The sequence below is a fragment of the Candida albicans genome, chromosome 4 (genome assembly GCF_000182965.3).
Source record: "Candida albicans SC5314 chromosome 4, complete sequence".
NCBI classification, from domain to species: domain Eukaryota; kingdom Fungi; phylum Ascomycota; class Pichiomycetes; order Serinales; family Debaryomycetaceae; genus Candida; species Candida albicans.
In genome coordinates, this window is record NC_032092.1 from 1,159,851 (window position 1) to 1,174,556 (window position 14,706).

General features: G+C 29.6%; 7 protein-coding genes across 7 annotated transcripts in view; 4 read left to right on the forward strand and 3 right to left on the reverse strand. All coding sequences in view use genetic code 12, as the record gives it.

The window, feature by feature from the left end:
- LYS1 (saccharopine dehydrogenase (NAD+, L-lysine-forming)) overlaps positions 1 to 223 on the forward strand; it is a gene marked incomplete at both ends in the record, with an annotated part of 1,149 nt that extends 926 nt beyond the window's left edge. Inside the window, one exon of the mRNA XM_443225.2 lies at positions 1 to 223. This exon is cut by the window's left edge and continues 926 nt beyond it. Coding sequence (XP_443225.2) covers positions 1 to 223 — 223 coding nt within the window.
- A 128-nt stretch (positions 224 to 351) lies between these two features.
- On the reverse strand, positions 352 to 1,827 carry CAALFM_C405330CA (uncharacterized protein; the record flags this gene model as incomplete). The annotated part of the gene is made up of 1 exon (XM_706347.2): positions 352 to 1,827. One exon carries the CDS (start codon positions 1,825 to 1,827, stop codon positions 352 to 354), a length of 1,476 nt encoding a protein of 491 aa, XP_711439.2.
- A 239-nt stretch (positions 1,828 to 2,066) lies between these two features.
- Positions 2,067 to 4,424, forward strand: CAALFM_C405340WA (anaphase promoting complex subunit; the record flags this gene model as incomplete). Its single annotated transcript, XM_706348.2, has 1 exon — positions 2,067 to 4,424. One exon carries the CDS (start codon positions 2,067 to 2,069, stop codon positions 4,422 to 4,424), a length of 2,358 nt encoding a protein of 785 aa, XP_711440.2.
- A 2,827-nt stretch (positions 4,425 to 7,251) lies between these two features.
- On the forward strand, positions 7,252 to 9,039 carry CAALFM_C405350WA (uncharacterized protein; the record flags this gene model as incomplete). Its single annotated transcript, XM_706349.2, has 1 exon — positions 7,252 to 9,039. The coding sequence occupies one exon, from the start codon at positions 7,252 to 7,254 to the stop codon at positions 9,037 to 9,039; it is 1,788 nt and encodes a 595-aa protein (XP_711441.1).
- A 199-nt stretch (positions 9,040 to 9,238) lies between these two features.
- On the reverse strand, positions 9,239 to 10,321 carry CAALFM_C405360CA (uncharacterized protein; the record flags this gene model as incomplete). The annotated part of the gene is made up of 1 exon (XM_706350.2): positions 9,239 to 10,321. One exon carries the CDS (start codon positions 10,319 to 10,321, stop codon positions 9,239 to 9,241), a length of 1,083 nt encoding a protein of 360 aa, XP_711442.2.
- An 851-nt stretch (positions 10,322 to 11,172) lies between these two features.
- On the forward strand, positions 11,173 to 13,962 carry PUF3 (mRNA-binding protein; the record flags this gene model as incomplete). The annotated part of the gene is made up of 1 exon (XM_706351.2): positions 11,173 to 13,962. The coding sequence occupies one exon, from the start codon at positions 11,173 to 11,175 to the stop codon at positions 13,960 to 13,962; it is 2,790 nt and encodes a 929-aa protein (XP_711443.2).
- A 385-nt stretch (positions 13,963 to 14,347) lies between these two features.
- CAALFM_C405380CA (signal peptidase complex subunit) lies at positions 14,348 to 14,596 on the reverse strand (the record flags this gene model as incomplete). Its single annotated transcript, XM_019475388.1, has 1 exon — positions 14,348 to 14,596. The coding sequence occupies one exon, from the start codon at positions 14,594 to 14,596 to the stop codon at positions 14,348 to 14,350; it is 249 nt and encodes an 82-aa protein (XP_019330933.1).
- Positions 14,597 to 14,706: the final 110 nt, after the last annotated feature.

The window sequence follows — 14,706 nt, forward strand, 5'->3', positions numbered from 1 at the left end:
TTTCAATGAACCAACCGTTGAAGTTAAACTTGATAAAGGTCCTAAATTATCAGTATGTTCAATTGATCATTTACCTTCTTTATTACCTAGAGAAGCTTCAGAATTTTTTGCTAAAGATTTAATGCCATCATTATTGGAATTACCAAATAGAGATACTTCTCCAGTATGGGTTAGAGCTAAACAATTATTTGATAAACACGTTGCCAGACTTGATAAAGAGTAGTAGTAGGTTTACAAGTCAAGTAAATGTGTTTAATAAATATTTTATTAAATCTTTTATTTTATTTCATTTCATTTCTTAATTAGTATCTGTGTATATTGGGATCTATTAGTAAAATAGTAGCACTATTATTATTCTAATGTTACACTAACTTTTCTTTTCTTTTTAATATTATTCTTTTTTGATTTCTTACCCTTTTTATTCTTTTCACCTTGCATTATATTTTTAATTTCTTCACCATCAGTTTCATATTCAGATTCACTAGGGATATCATTATTATCAATTTCTCCCTTTCCAGTGATTTGACTTAATGAAGTAAATCTTCTTTTCATAGTATCCAGTTTTTCAATACCTTCAGGACTTGTAACCACACAATTTAATCTTTCACCAGTATCATAAACAGCAATTTGATCTTTTAATAATAAATTCCAAATAACAATTCTTCCATCAGATGAAACTGATACTAAATATGGTATATCATGAGTTTCTGAATTATCTTGAATAAATGATATTCCTTTAATACGATTAGTATGACCTCTTAATGTAAAATCAGCTATCAATTGTTCAGGTTTAGAATCCCACACTTTATCTTCTTCTTTTTCTTCATCATCAACATCAGATGTAGTAGTAGTAGTTGTTGTGGTGGTTTCTTCATTTATCCCCGCTAATACTTTTTCATTAAAATCATAAAATTCAATAACACCATTACTTAACCCGACAACTAACCAATTTTTATTATTAAATTTTAAAATCTCCATACACATTAAAGTTGGTGATATTTTAATTTTTTTAATAATTTTAGCCGTTGAAGTTTTATAAATTAATATTTGATTTAACATTCCAATTAAAAAAAATGATCCTTTAGAATCTGGTGACCATTTAACAAAATCTCCCAGTTGACCTAAATGATCTTTCCCCTTTATTTTTAAAATGGCAGCTTTTTTAGCGGTCATTAAATTCCATAATCTAATAGTTTGATCTTGTGAAACCAGTATAGCAACTCTACCACTTGGATGAATGGCTAAATCATTAATTTTACCCGTATGACCTTTTAAGATACCAAAAGTTTCCCAATCTTTAGTTCTCCAAATTATAATTTTCCCATCTTCAGATCCTGATAATAACCATTTCCCCGTTTTTTGTGAATAACCGGAAGTACTGCTACTGGAAGTGCTACTACCACGACTGCTAATGTCTTCATTTTGAGGATTTTCTGTGGAGACTTCAGTGGAAAATTTCAAACTAGTAATAGTCCCATTATGACTCAATAAAGTTCCTAATTCTTTTCTTTTTTGTAAATCATAAATTCTAATATGTTCATCATTTGATCCAGTAACTAAATATCTTTTAGCTAAATCCATTGATTTTATAGATAATGAATGAGCTTGGAAATGGAAAATTGGTTGGAAAATTGGGTCTTTAATGTTTGATGGATCTAATATTACTGATAAACATAATAAATTATGTTCATAAGATCCAACAAATATTCTAAATTGAATTGATGATGATGAAGAAGAAGAAGAAGAAGAAGAACTAGTGGTAATTGTTGTTGTGGAATCACTTCCTTTTAATGCAGATTTAATAACTTTGGATTCTTCTTTAGACATTGTCCTTATAAGTTTTTTGATAATTGATATTAAGTATTTGATTTAATAGAATGAAGAGAAGGGAAGGGAAGGGAAGGGAATGACTTATAGGAAGAACTTTGTTAAAGTATTTGAAATTTTTTTTTTTTCACCTTACAAAACTTTACAGCAGAGTGATGATGATGAGATGGCTACTTAAAGCATGCTACCAATTGTTCAATTCTTCTAGTTTAGCGCGTCCAACACTGTGAATAAAATTTATGACAACAAATCAATCAATCAATACAACAACAACAACAACAACAACAACAACAACAACAACAACAACAACAACAACACTGTCAACACAATCAATACTGCCATTTGTCCCTTATCATCCCAACACACACATCTTTATCATGGTTCAGAATCAAAAGACACCTAATCATAATAATTCTACATTATATATATCTCCCGTTGTTAATAAAAAAAATGATTTAATGTATGTTACACCACCAAATCCCACCACGGTAACAACCAATAAATTATTAGAAACCCCTGGATCCAATAAATCTACTTCAACATCAACATCCCTGTTTTTCCATTTTGATCGAGCTTCTAATCATACTTTACATGATCGAGTCACTGACAATAATTTATTAGATGATCCATTAACACCAGTTGATAAATTACGATTATGGAGACATGATGCGATTATGCAACATCAATATAAAACTGCAGAATTTATTGGTGATAAAATATTAGAATTAACTAATGATGATGCTAATGATGCATTTTGGTTAGGTCAAGTATATTTCAATCAAGGTAATTATTTACGATGTAAAAATTTATTAACATCAAATATTAATTATCAAAATCTGATAAGTTGTCGATATTTGGCAGGTTATAGTTTAATAAAATTAGAAATGTGGGATGATGCATTGGATTTAATTGGTGAAACTAATCCATTTAAAAATAATAATGATAGTGGTAGTAGTAGTACTACTACTACTACTGATGGAGGGATAAAACTTGAATCATCAATGTGTTATTTACGAGGATTAATATATGCTAATCAAAATAATTTTGAACGAGCTAAGGAATGTTATAAAGAAGCATGTATTGTTGATGTTAAATGTTATGAAGCATTTAATGAATTAATTATGAATAATTTAATGACCCCTAATGAAGAATGGGAATTTGTTATGACTCAATTAAATTTCCGAGATAATTTAGATGATACCAACAATGATGAATTGATAAAATTACTTTATATGACAAAATTAAGTAAATATTTAAACCCGGATAAATTCAATGAAAGTGAACATATCCTCAAAGAAGAATATGAATTATATGACAATTGTGATTTAATGTTGAGTCGAGCTGATTATTTATATATTCAATGTAATTTTGATGAATGTTTGAATTTATGTGAACGAATTCTTAATAAAGATGAATATAATTTTGATGTTTTACCAAATTATTTAAGTTGTCTTTATGAATTGGGTGGGAAAAATAAATTATTTTTAAAAGCTCATCAATTAGCTGAATTACATCCAATTAATCCTATGACTTGGTTAGCTATTGGAACTTATTATTTATCAATTAATAAAATGGTGGAAGCAAGAAAATTTTTCAGTAAAGCAACTTTATTAAATCCAAATTTTGGTAATGGATGGATTGGGTTTGCTCATACATTTGCTGCTGAAGGTGAACATGAACAAGCAATTAGTGCCTATGCCTTTGCCGCAAGATTATTTCCTGGAACTCATTTACCTAATTTATTTTTAGGAATGCAACATTTACAAATGAATAATTTAAATTTACTGGAAGAATATTTATTAGCATCATATCATATTTGTAATAGTGATCCGTTATTATTAAATGAATTGGGAGTAATTAATTTTCATAAAAATCAATTTGATAAAGCAGAATTTTTTTTACAAGAAGCTTTAAATGCTGCTAAAAATTTGAATTCTGATTCTAAAACTTGGATTTCAATTCATGCTAATTTAGGTCATGTATATCGTCGAGCAAATCAACCTTATAAGGCATTAGATTGTTTTAATCAAGTTTTAAAAATTAGTAACAAAAATGATGCTAATATATTATCAGCCATTGGATTAATTCATTTAAGATTACAAAATATTTTCCAGGCTATAGAATTTTTACATGATGCATTGGCAATTTCTCCATTAGATCCTATTGCAAGTGATTTATTGAAAAGAGCATTAGAAGCTAATAAAGAAAATCAAGAAATTTTCTCCACTACCGAAAAATTATTTCAATTGAATTTACCTATAGAAAGAAGGAAATATGAAAGTAGTAGACTAGCTAAACAACAACGACAGTCAAGATGCAGTATTAGTGGTGGTGGTGGTGGTGGTGGTGGTGAAGAAAATACTAAGAATATTGTTACACCATTAACAACAAAAATACGGGATAGACATATTAATGTTGGTAATAGTAGTATAGATCCAGTATTATTTGTTAATGACCCAACAGGTAAAAATGAAGATATACAAGATGATGGTGAACCCGAAGGTGAAGGTGATGATGTAACTTTATTAGCTCAAGAATTACAAAATGGTGAAGCTTCAAGTGATGATGAAGATGTAATGGATATAGAAAGTGATTAAATAAAGTAAAAGTGTTGTTAGCGCTACCATAGTCGTCTAGTTGTTTGTTTGTTTTTTTTTTTTTCTTTCCTAATTTGGATTTCGCTGCACTGCTGCTTCGCGCTCTCGCCCCTCCCCCCTTGCATCGTATAACAAATTCTGCACCCTCTTTCGTTCCAATTTAGACGAAGAAAAGTTGGTCTTACATTGGAGAGACATATGCACAGTTGAATGGATTATGATGAATTTAAGACATTACAATAAGTAGACTTTACCAAAACAAAAAGATATAATCTACGTTATTGGTAGTAACATTTTTTTTTGGGGGGGGGGAGTGACGGGCATTTAATTTTGTGTAATTAACTAGTTTATAAATGGTTTCGAGGAAATGGATGGATAAATGAGTTATTCTTACACATGAATAGAAATCAATGGTAACGTGATTATAGTAGAAGATAGATAAATTTTGATTAACAATGTTTTAGTGGAAGTTAGAGTAAGGGGTATATATATATATATATATATGTTGGTCAATTTAGTTTCATTTTGGGAACATGAATGAACTGTTCCTCTCTCTTACTAGTTTGTTATTGTATGAGTTAATTCGTATCATTTATAACTAGACTTGAACACGATATGAAATCAAGTTTAAAACTGAAAAGATTTACAAAAGAGAAGGATTTACAATTCTTGAAAAATTTGAAGAACTTGAAAACGTATACATTTACTTTGATATGAGAATCCATTGGATATAGATTTGAACAACTACTACTACTATTGTAATAGTTACTAATAGTAATAATAAGTAAAATCTCTATAATTGTAGTTAGGCTCTTCAATTTAGACGATGACAGTGAAAGAATAAATTAATTCTTTCTCGTCTTTTTGTCTTTTTAGTTTATAACCAGAAAACACAAAACTACTCACTAAATTCACACAATGTCATTTCATTACACACATACACATACACATACACATGATAATAATACTTTAAAATGCCCCCCCCCCCCCCCCGGGTAATAGAATTGTTGAATTTTTAACCAAAATAGGAAAGAGGATATACTTGAAAAATAATTAGACTTCATAGGAATTACGATTAAGATTATCATTCAATACCAAGAAAAGGGGAGAATTGCGAGGGGAGGGGGGGGGGGTTAAATGGATGAAAATCAATTAAAACTTGCAAAATATAGAAGTTTAATAGCATACATGAATGAATAAACTTGGACTACTATTAAGGTTATAAACAACTTTCTTTTATCCAAGAAAAGGCGGCGAAAACAACAACCAAAGTAATGGAAACAAGAAATTGTACAAATTCTGTAAAGTTTAAAATGGTTAAGTATACTCTTTTCTTGATTTCATGTTAAATTATATATCATTCAATTTTCATATATACAGATCGATGAATATCATCAAAATAAAAGTTAGCATATACAGTCGAATATGATATTTGAAAAGCAAGGATAAGGGTATTAACAGTATTGGTATTATTCTTTTCTTAACCATATAATATTGTCCTAATAATCAATCAATCCATTATCAATATATAATTCATTTATGGGTTTTATAATCAAGTTGATATTTTGTGAAAAATTCCAAAATTCAAAATAATGTAAAACCAAAACCAAAACCAAAACAATTCTAAACAATTTTAATAAACGAAACGAAATTCATAAACAAAACAATATGAAATAAACCAAGAAGAAGAATGTTAAAATATAAAACAAAAATTATAATTAAACAGAAAGATAATAAGTCAAATTGGCATACTTACTTACTTGGTTAATTATTTACTTTCTCTTTCTGGATAATGAGAAAGAATTCTTATTATTGTTTGTGTATTCCTTTATCAATAAATTGAATAATTCATTCATATAAATATCAAGCTTGGATTCCCAAATCTTATTAAACTCTTAGTTGTTGTTGTTTTTTTGTAGATGTTATATTTCTTTTGTAAGTCATTTGTATCTCTTTCAAAAATACGATATATCTTACTTACTTGTCTTAACAAAAACAAGGCAATCATCATCCCTATTTATTTATTCCCTACTACTACTATTAGCATCAAACATTACAGCATTAGGCATTCCAACATCCAGCATCCAGCATTTATATTAGCATTAGCATTAGCATTAACATTAACATTTATATTTATTTCAAACTTCATATCAATTCAAATTCTACTCATTTTTAAAGGAGTTTAAGTGTTTTAATTGTTACAACAACAATAACAACAATCAAATTATAAGACCAGTCATTTCTCTCTATCTTCTTTATTGTATTTTTTTTTGGGAAAAGGTATTATATAAGATTGGGATTTGTTCTTCTATCAATCAATCAATCAATCAATTAATCAATCAATCAATCAAAGGAAGAAGACAACGAAGAGAAGAGAAAGAAACTTTTGTCAGTATTTACAAATTACACAAAAACTAACAAAAAGGAACAACAATAAAATTAGTGCGTGTCTGAGTGAATAATTAAATAAACGTAAACATCAATCATCATCATCATCATCATCATCAATTTACAACAACACACTCATCAACAACCAACAGCACACTCATTCCACCTATATTACTTCATTCATTTCTCACTTTCCCACTTTCTCACAGTCTACTTTTATTTTTTGATCTTCTATTACTCATATCTACAACAACTATTACCCATATTATTATTATTGTTGTTACATATTACTCCCCCCTTGATCCATATCAAATCAAGAACAATAGATAGAAGTTCTATCTTACACATCTACTACAATTCAAATATTCTATTTTTGCATTTCACATAATTATATTTCCCCTTTTATATATATCTATATACTTAACACACATCAGCACTAATGGTATTGGCACATTCCATCAATACTAACCCAAACACAAACACAAACACAAACAACACTTCTACCACTAGTTCCACCACTACTATACCCAATGATTCAAAAATATTATGTATTAATTTTAATCAAGATCAAGGATGTTTTGCAATAAGTCATGAACAAGGGTTTTTGGTTTATAATACTGATCCTATCGAATTACGAGTCAAACGAAATTTCATCGTCAATAGTCATACTACTTCATCCAGGTCAAATCATAGCAATGGCAGCAATAGTAATAACAATCATCGTAATAATAGTACAGGCAGTAATGGATCTGTTTCATCACTGGGATCCAATAATGAAACAACTTTGGGTTATAAATCGACCCATAAATCCGCATCCGGATCAGGATCAGGATCAGGATCAGGGATTGGTCATATATCTATGCTACATAGAACAAATTATCTTGCATTAATAGGAGGAGGAGAAAATCCTAAATTCCCCATTAATAAATTAATTATTTGGGATGATTTAAAAAGGAAAACTAGTTTACTGTTAGAATTCGATACTCCGGTTTTAAATGTATTATTATCTAGAGTTCGAATTATTGTTGTTTTAATTGATCAAATTATCGTATATGGATTTGCTGCTCCACCGAAAAAATTTCAAACTTTTAATACGATTAATAATCCATTAGGTATAGCTGATTTATCAGTTAATAGTCAACAATCAAATGTTCATTTATATAATAATTATTCCCTGAATCTGGCCCAAGCTCAAGTACTGGGAACTACTACTACAACGCATTATGATTTTTCAAAACGGAAAAGTTTATCACCAACAAATTCATCAAATTCATCAAGCACTTCATTAAAAGAAAATGGAACCAATTTAACTACGTATCCATCACCATCATCAACAACTTCAGCTTCAGCTTCCGTAGCTACAATAACTAATACACCAGAGGCGGCAACCACAGCTAATCCAACCACAGCAACAACAACAGCCACTACCACGGCTACCACCACCACCACCACCACTCTGGCTAAGCCATTAGTCAATGGAATTGGATCATCTTATCAAACATTAGCATTTCCAGGTCGATCAATGGGACAGATCCAAATTGTTGATGTTGGCAATAATCACCATAGTGGTACTAACATTAAACCTACAATAAATATTATTAAAGCTCATAAACTGAATATTCGATGTTTATGTCTCAATAGAACGGGGACATTAATAGCTAGTGCTTCTATTACTGGTACAATAATCCGTATTCATTCTACTAGAACAACGGCATTATTATATGAATTCAGAAGAGGTATAGATCGAGCCATTATTACATCGATGAAATTTAGTCATGATGATAGTAAATTGGCAGTTTTATCTGATAAACATACTTTACATGTATATAATATTGATGAAACTCAATATCCAAATGATGGTGGCAGTGGTGGCACAAAAGATGGAGGAGGAGGAGGAAGAGGACTGAAAAATCGTCATCATTTATTGAATGGATTATTACCTTATTTACCAAATTATTTCCAAAGTACTTGGAGTTTTTGTTCTGTTAATACCAATAAATATCATACTTCCGATTTGGAAGATAATCTGCAACAACAACAACAACAATGGGTTGCAAATGGTACAGGAGGAGGAGGAGTTGATGAAGGAGTCATTGGATGGAGTGGTAATGATAGTATAATAATTATATGGAAATTGAAAAAAATTTGGGAAAAATATGTTATTGTTGAAACAGAAAATCATCAATATGATTTAATACGATCAAGTTGGAAAAGACTTGATAGTTAAGTTGTCAAGAAAAAGGATACGAGATGAAGATAATACTGTTCACCTCTCCAGTTTATATAGGTATATTCACATATATGTATGCATGTGTCTATGCTTTATTTCTATATCGTGTTTCAATATATATATATATATATATATATATATATACTATCTATATATTTACATGAATGATATTGTAGTATATTAACCATTTTTTTTTTTATAAAGTTTCACATAATAATGGTTGATAAAATATAATTTCTTTATTTAAATTATTTGATTTTAATTGTAAATGATCCCATTTTTTACCATGATAATTTCTTATAAATCTTAAACAATTTTTATAATTATCAAATTTTAATAATATAATATTTAATTGTTGTTTAATATCGGATTTAATCGTTATAATATCTAATAATTTATAATTCCATAATAATTTCGATATATATTTTTGAGATAATCCAAATGGCCAATTTTGAACCAAAACATAATTATTACGACGACGACTAGAATTATGATTCAACCAATTATTTAAAATTTGAAAAACATCAACATCAACATCGAAATCGAAATCTGTACCCGTGTTGGGATTATCAATTATTGATAAAATTTCATTAATTTTATTAAAATCACTGATTTTTTCATTACTCATAGTTTTCAAAATTGATTCATTCAATTTAATAATTTCAAAATTTATTTTCATCCCATTCATAATAATTCCAACTCCAGCTCCAACATCGGTTTCGGTTTCGGTTTCAGTTTCTGACGGTTTTGTTGTTGTTTGGTTAATAAATTGATTGGCTAATAATTGATTTTCAAAAATCATATAATATTCACCTAAGAATTTTAATGCTTGATTGGTATTTATTCTATAATCTCGTTTTTTAATTAATTCGAATCGATTAAGGTTTTTCAATCCATTAACGTTGTTAACACTACCTAAAAATGATGATGATGTAGTAGGTATTGATTTAAGGATATCATTTTTAGTAATATACAGAATTGGACATTTAAATCGAACTATATTGGAATTGACAAAAGTGGTTTGTTGTTTTGATGAATCTTGTAGAAATGTTTGGTTAGTTGGGAATTTCAGTATAGATAGTAAAGAATGAGAAGACGTCAAATCTAATACATTATCAGTAGTACCTGTTGATGACAGATCTTGATATAATATTCGTGATATTGTTGGAGTGGTAATATCAGAAATTATTGATCCTTTGGTAGAAGGTAATTTAGATGCTGTTGATGAATATAGTAGATTTATCAATTTCTTGGATGTTTCAAGTGTAGGTTTAGACATGATTTAAGACTGGGTATTCTAGTTACGAGTCGCAATGGAAGTTAATTGTTGATTATACCTTTGGATTCGTTAGATGTTTCGGGTAAAAAAAAAAAATTTGGATGTGGAAAAATATTTTCGTGAAAAAACAAATATTAGTCACGTGACAAGATAAATAATTGGTAGCATAACATTGCCGAGTTATTTAAAAGAAGACAACAACAGCGATTGGGATCGGTAATGAAATTGGTCTAGATTGTTAAATAAACGTCCGATAAGTCGAATGAAAATCCGATTTCTGTCCTATTGTTTACACAGTGTTTCATTTTTTGTTTGGTCGGCATTTGATTCGTTCTCCTTTTGGTTACCAGTTCACTTTAAGTAGCAGCATCTACCTCCAGGTATATCAATAGTAAGGGTACGACTTTAGTGTCATAAGTAGCTATACCAAGAAGTATATAGAAATAAGAGTACATCCATACATACAACTGACTTAATGTAATAGAGTGGGGGTAGGTCCAAAAACTAATTCGGGCAATTTAACACTACCTTTTTGACACTAATAAATTTTTTTACAAAGAAAAAAAAAATATTCTTCTTCTTTTAGTTTAATAAAACCTGCCACCACCACCAACCACCTCGATTTAACCACGTTTCAAACAACTATATCCCTTTTCACCCCACCCCCTCTATAAACAATCAACTATTTATTAATAAACAAATAGACAATATCATAGTTCTCCTATAACTTATACTAATACAATTAAGGGTTTTAAATTCTTTTTGGTAAAACCACAAACAGAAACAAAAATCCAATTCATTAAACAATCAATTTTTGGTCAAAACATTTTGTGACAAAGAAGACCCCAAATATGCTGTCTGAAACTATTTGGTCTAGTGGACATAATTCCCCAATTCAGAATAACCTTCTGTTGGCATCTACCACAACTAATAATACTTCTCAATATAAATCAGTAATTGATCAAGTTGATCCAGATGTAATTCGATTATTCGCCAATTCAAATTCATTTGATCCGTTATCCTCGTCAACAGGACCAGGAACAACAGGACATACTTCTGGATTAACTTCGGGTACAGATAGAAGATTATCATTTAATGATGGTAGTGACATTATTGAAAGTGATTTTTTTGGATTTAAACGTGGTGCCTTATCAGCAATTACCGCACCTGTAGTTGGGAATGGAAATAATGGTCGTCATCATAATCAAGTGACAAATAAAAATTTTGGAACTGCTTCTATTAGTGGAGGTATTGCTAATAGACATCCACCTCAAGATAGTTTTTTACAAAAATTTTCTAGTGTTGCTGATGCCACAAGAGAAATTGAATTGGGTAGATTATCATTAGATGACAGAAATAATGGTAATAATCAAGTTTCCAGTGTTAATGAAATCAAAATGGTTAATACTAGTGCATTCACTTCACCTCATGGATCTTTGAATGAAAATTTGAATATGCCAGTACCAACAAGAGGAGGATCAAGACATCAGTCAATAAGTGAAAAAATTGATAATTATAATAATAATTCACCCATTCAAACAGCTGCAGCATTATCGATAAATTCTGATTTAAATTCTGACACTGTGAATATTAACAGCACCACAACTAATAGTAATCACGATGCCACTAAAAATCAAGGAAATTATTCTCATAATTTTTGGAATCCAGCAGCTGCTACTTCATTTACTCCTGTAGGAGCAATACCAACACCTAATTATTTTATTGATGCTAATGGATTACCTATACCTCCATTACCAATGCCACCTCAAGGATTTTATCCACCTCGTGGTGGTAATGCTTCTAATTCTGGTGGAGCTAATTCTATTAGTCCTCCACCTCCATTTATGATTCCATCGCCCCCACCTCCATTTTTGGACCCAAGTGTATATAGTATGATGTATGGTGGTAATTTCCCTCCTCCTCCACCTCCACCACCATCACAACAACAACAACAACAACAACCATCACAGCAACAGCAACCATCACATTCTAACCAAGACAAAAAGGCAAATGAAACTAATTCCAAATCAAAAGAAACCAAATATTCTGATACAGAATCTCATGAAGAAGATAATGAGAAACAAGATAATTATCATGGCCCTGGCCCCGTACCAGGTCCAGGTCCAGGTCCAGGTCCAATTGGTGTCGGTCTTATGAATCGTCAATTTTCACCTGCTTCATTTATGTTTCATCCATTTAATCCTTATTCTATGTATCAACTGTCACCACCATTAGTCCCACCTGAAGCAGCTTTAGGAGGAATGGCCTCACCTCCTCCTCCTCCACCATTACCACAACAACAGCAACCACAACAACAGTCAGCACCATCTTCCCAAGGTAAATCTACATCAGGCGTTTCTGGTTCTTCTACATCTACCTCAACATCACATCATTCACAATCAAAACATCATCATCATCATAACAACAACAACAATAATAATAATAATAGTAGTAGTAGTGGCAGCACTCCTGGTGTTGGATCAAAGAGGAAAGGTAATTTCAAAGGTAAAAACAATACTACTAATGGTGGTGGAAATCATATTTATCGTTCCCCTTTATTGGAAGAAGTACGTTCTAATCCTAAACCATATCAATTGAAAGATATTTATGGTCATGCAATTGAATTTACTAAAGATCAACATGGATCAAGATTTATTCAACAAAAATTACCCGAAGCTACTGAAGAAGAAAAAGAAACTATTTTCAATGAAATTTGGGAGATCTCATATGAATTAATGACCGATGTTTTTGGGAATTATGTTATTCAAAAATATTTTGAATATGGTACTACTACTCAAAAACAAGTTTTACTTGAAAGTATGATTGGGCATATACATGAATTATCATTACAAATGTATGGATGTCGAGTAGTACAACGAGCATTAGAAGCCATTGACAATGAAGGACAATTGAGAATCATTGAAGAATTGAAAGATCATATTTTAATTTGTTGTAAAGATCAAAATGGGAATCATGTTATACAAAAATCAATTGAAAAAATTAAACCATTTTCACAAATTAGATATATTTTAACCAGTCTAGATAATCAGATTTATCATTTATCTACTCATCCTTATGGATGTAGAGTGATTCAAAGATTATTAGAATATTCTGATATTGATGATCAAAAATTGATTTTATCTCAATTAAATAATTTTCTTTATTATTTAATTTTAGATCAATATGGTAATTATGTTATTCAACATATTTTAGAAAATGGTACTCAAGAAGAAAAAGAACCAATTTTAGAAATTGTTTTAGGTTCAGTTGTACAATTTTCAAAACATAAATTTGCTTCAAATGTTATTGAAAAATGTATTAAATTTGGTGATATAAATCAACGGAAAAGAATTTTACATGAAGTTATGCTTGGTAATGAAACCATTTTGGGTGATGATGATATTGATGGTGAACCAGTTAAAGAAGATTCACCATTGGCATTAATGGTGAAAGATCAATTTGGTAATTATGTTATTCAAAAATTGGTGGAAGCATTTGATGGTGATGAAAGAAAATTATTAATTATTAAAATCAAAAAATGTTTAAGTTTATCAAGTAATAATTTGGCCAGTATTCGTAATATTAGAAATATTATTGATCATGTTAGTGAATCAAATCTGGATTTAAAAGTTGAATCGTAATAAGAGGGAAAGGAGGTAAATGATTTGGTGAGAACTTTCCAATCAACCCAATGGCTTACAATACCCTTTAGCTATTATAGTTTTCTTGTTTTTTTTTTTTTTGATTTTTGTTTTTGTTTATTATCTTTTTATTATTATTGTTATCTCCTATTTGTTATTTCCTATTTGTTTGTTTGTGTTTGTTTTAATGATTTATTTTGTTTATAGTTGAAGATTTATCGAGATTAATCTACTTCATCTCGAATCTTATAATTGTCAATAATGACAATTTCTTATATATAGTTATTACAATATTATTAATTTTATTTGTTATATCAGATATACATTCAATTATATCATCTTCCATACCAATAAACTAAACTAAACTAAACTTATTTGGCAATCATCAAAATTTCACAGTTAACCATTCCAATGACTGTTCCGATTGAAATAACCAATTTGGTGAAACCAATAATAATAATATAATAAATTGAATTATAAATGAAATACATATTTTTTGAATTGAATCAGTAATTATACCAATTATTAATGATGTTATAACATTAATTATTGATGCCGTTTGAATTAATTGATATGGTTTCCTTTGATTAGGAATCGTCACTGGAAATTCTATTATTTCTTGTAATTTATCCATAGTTAAAGTGTTTGATAGAAATAAAGGGAGGGGGGGCAAGCAAAAAGTAACCTTTCTTGGAGTTGATCAATTGGTGGTAAGTTTTATGTGTTGTCCTCTAAATTGTGGGA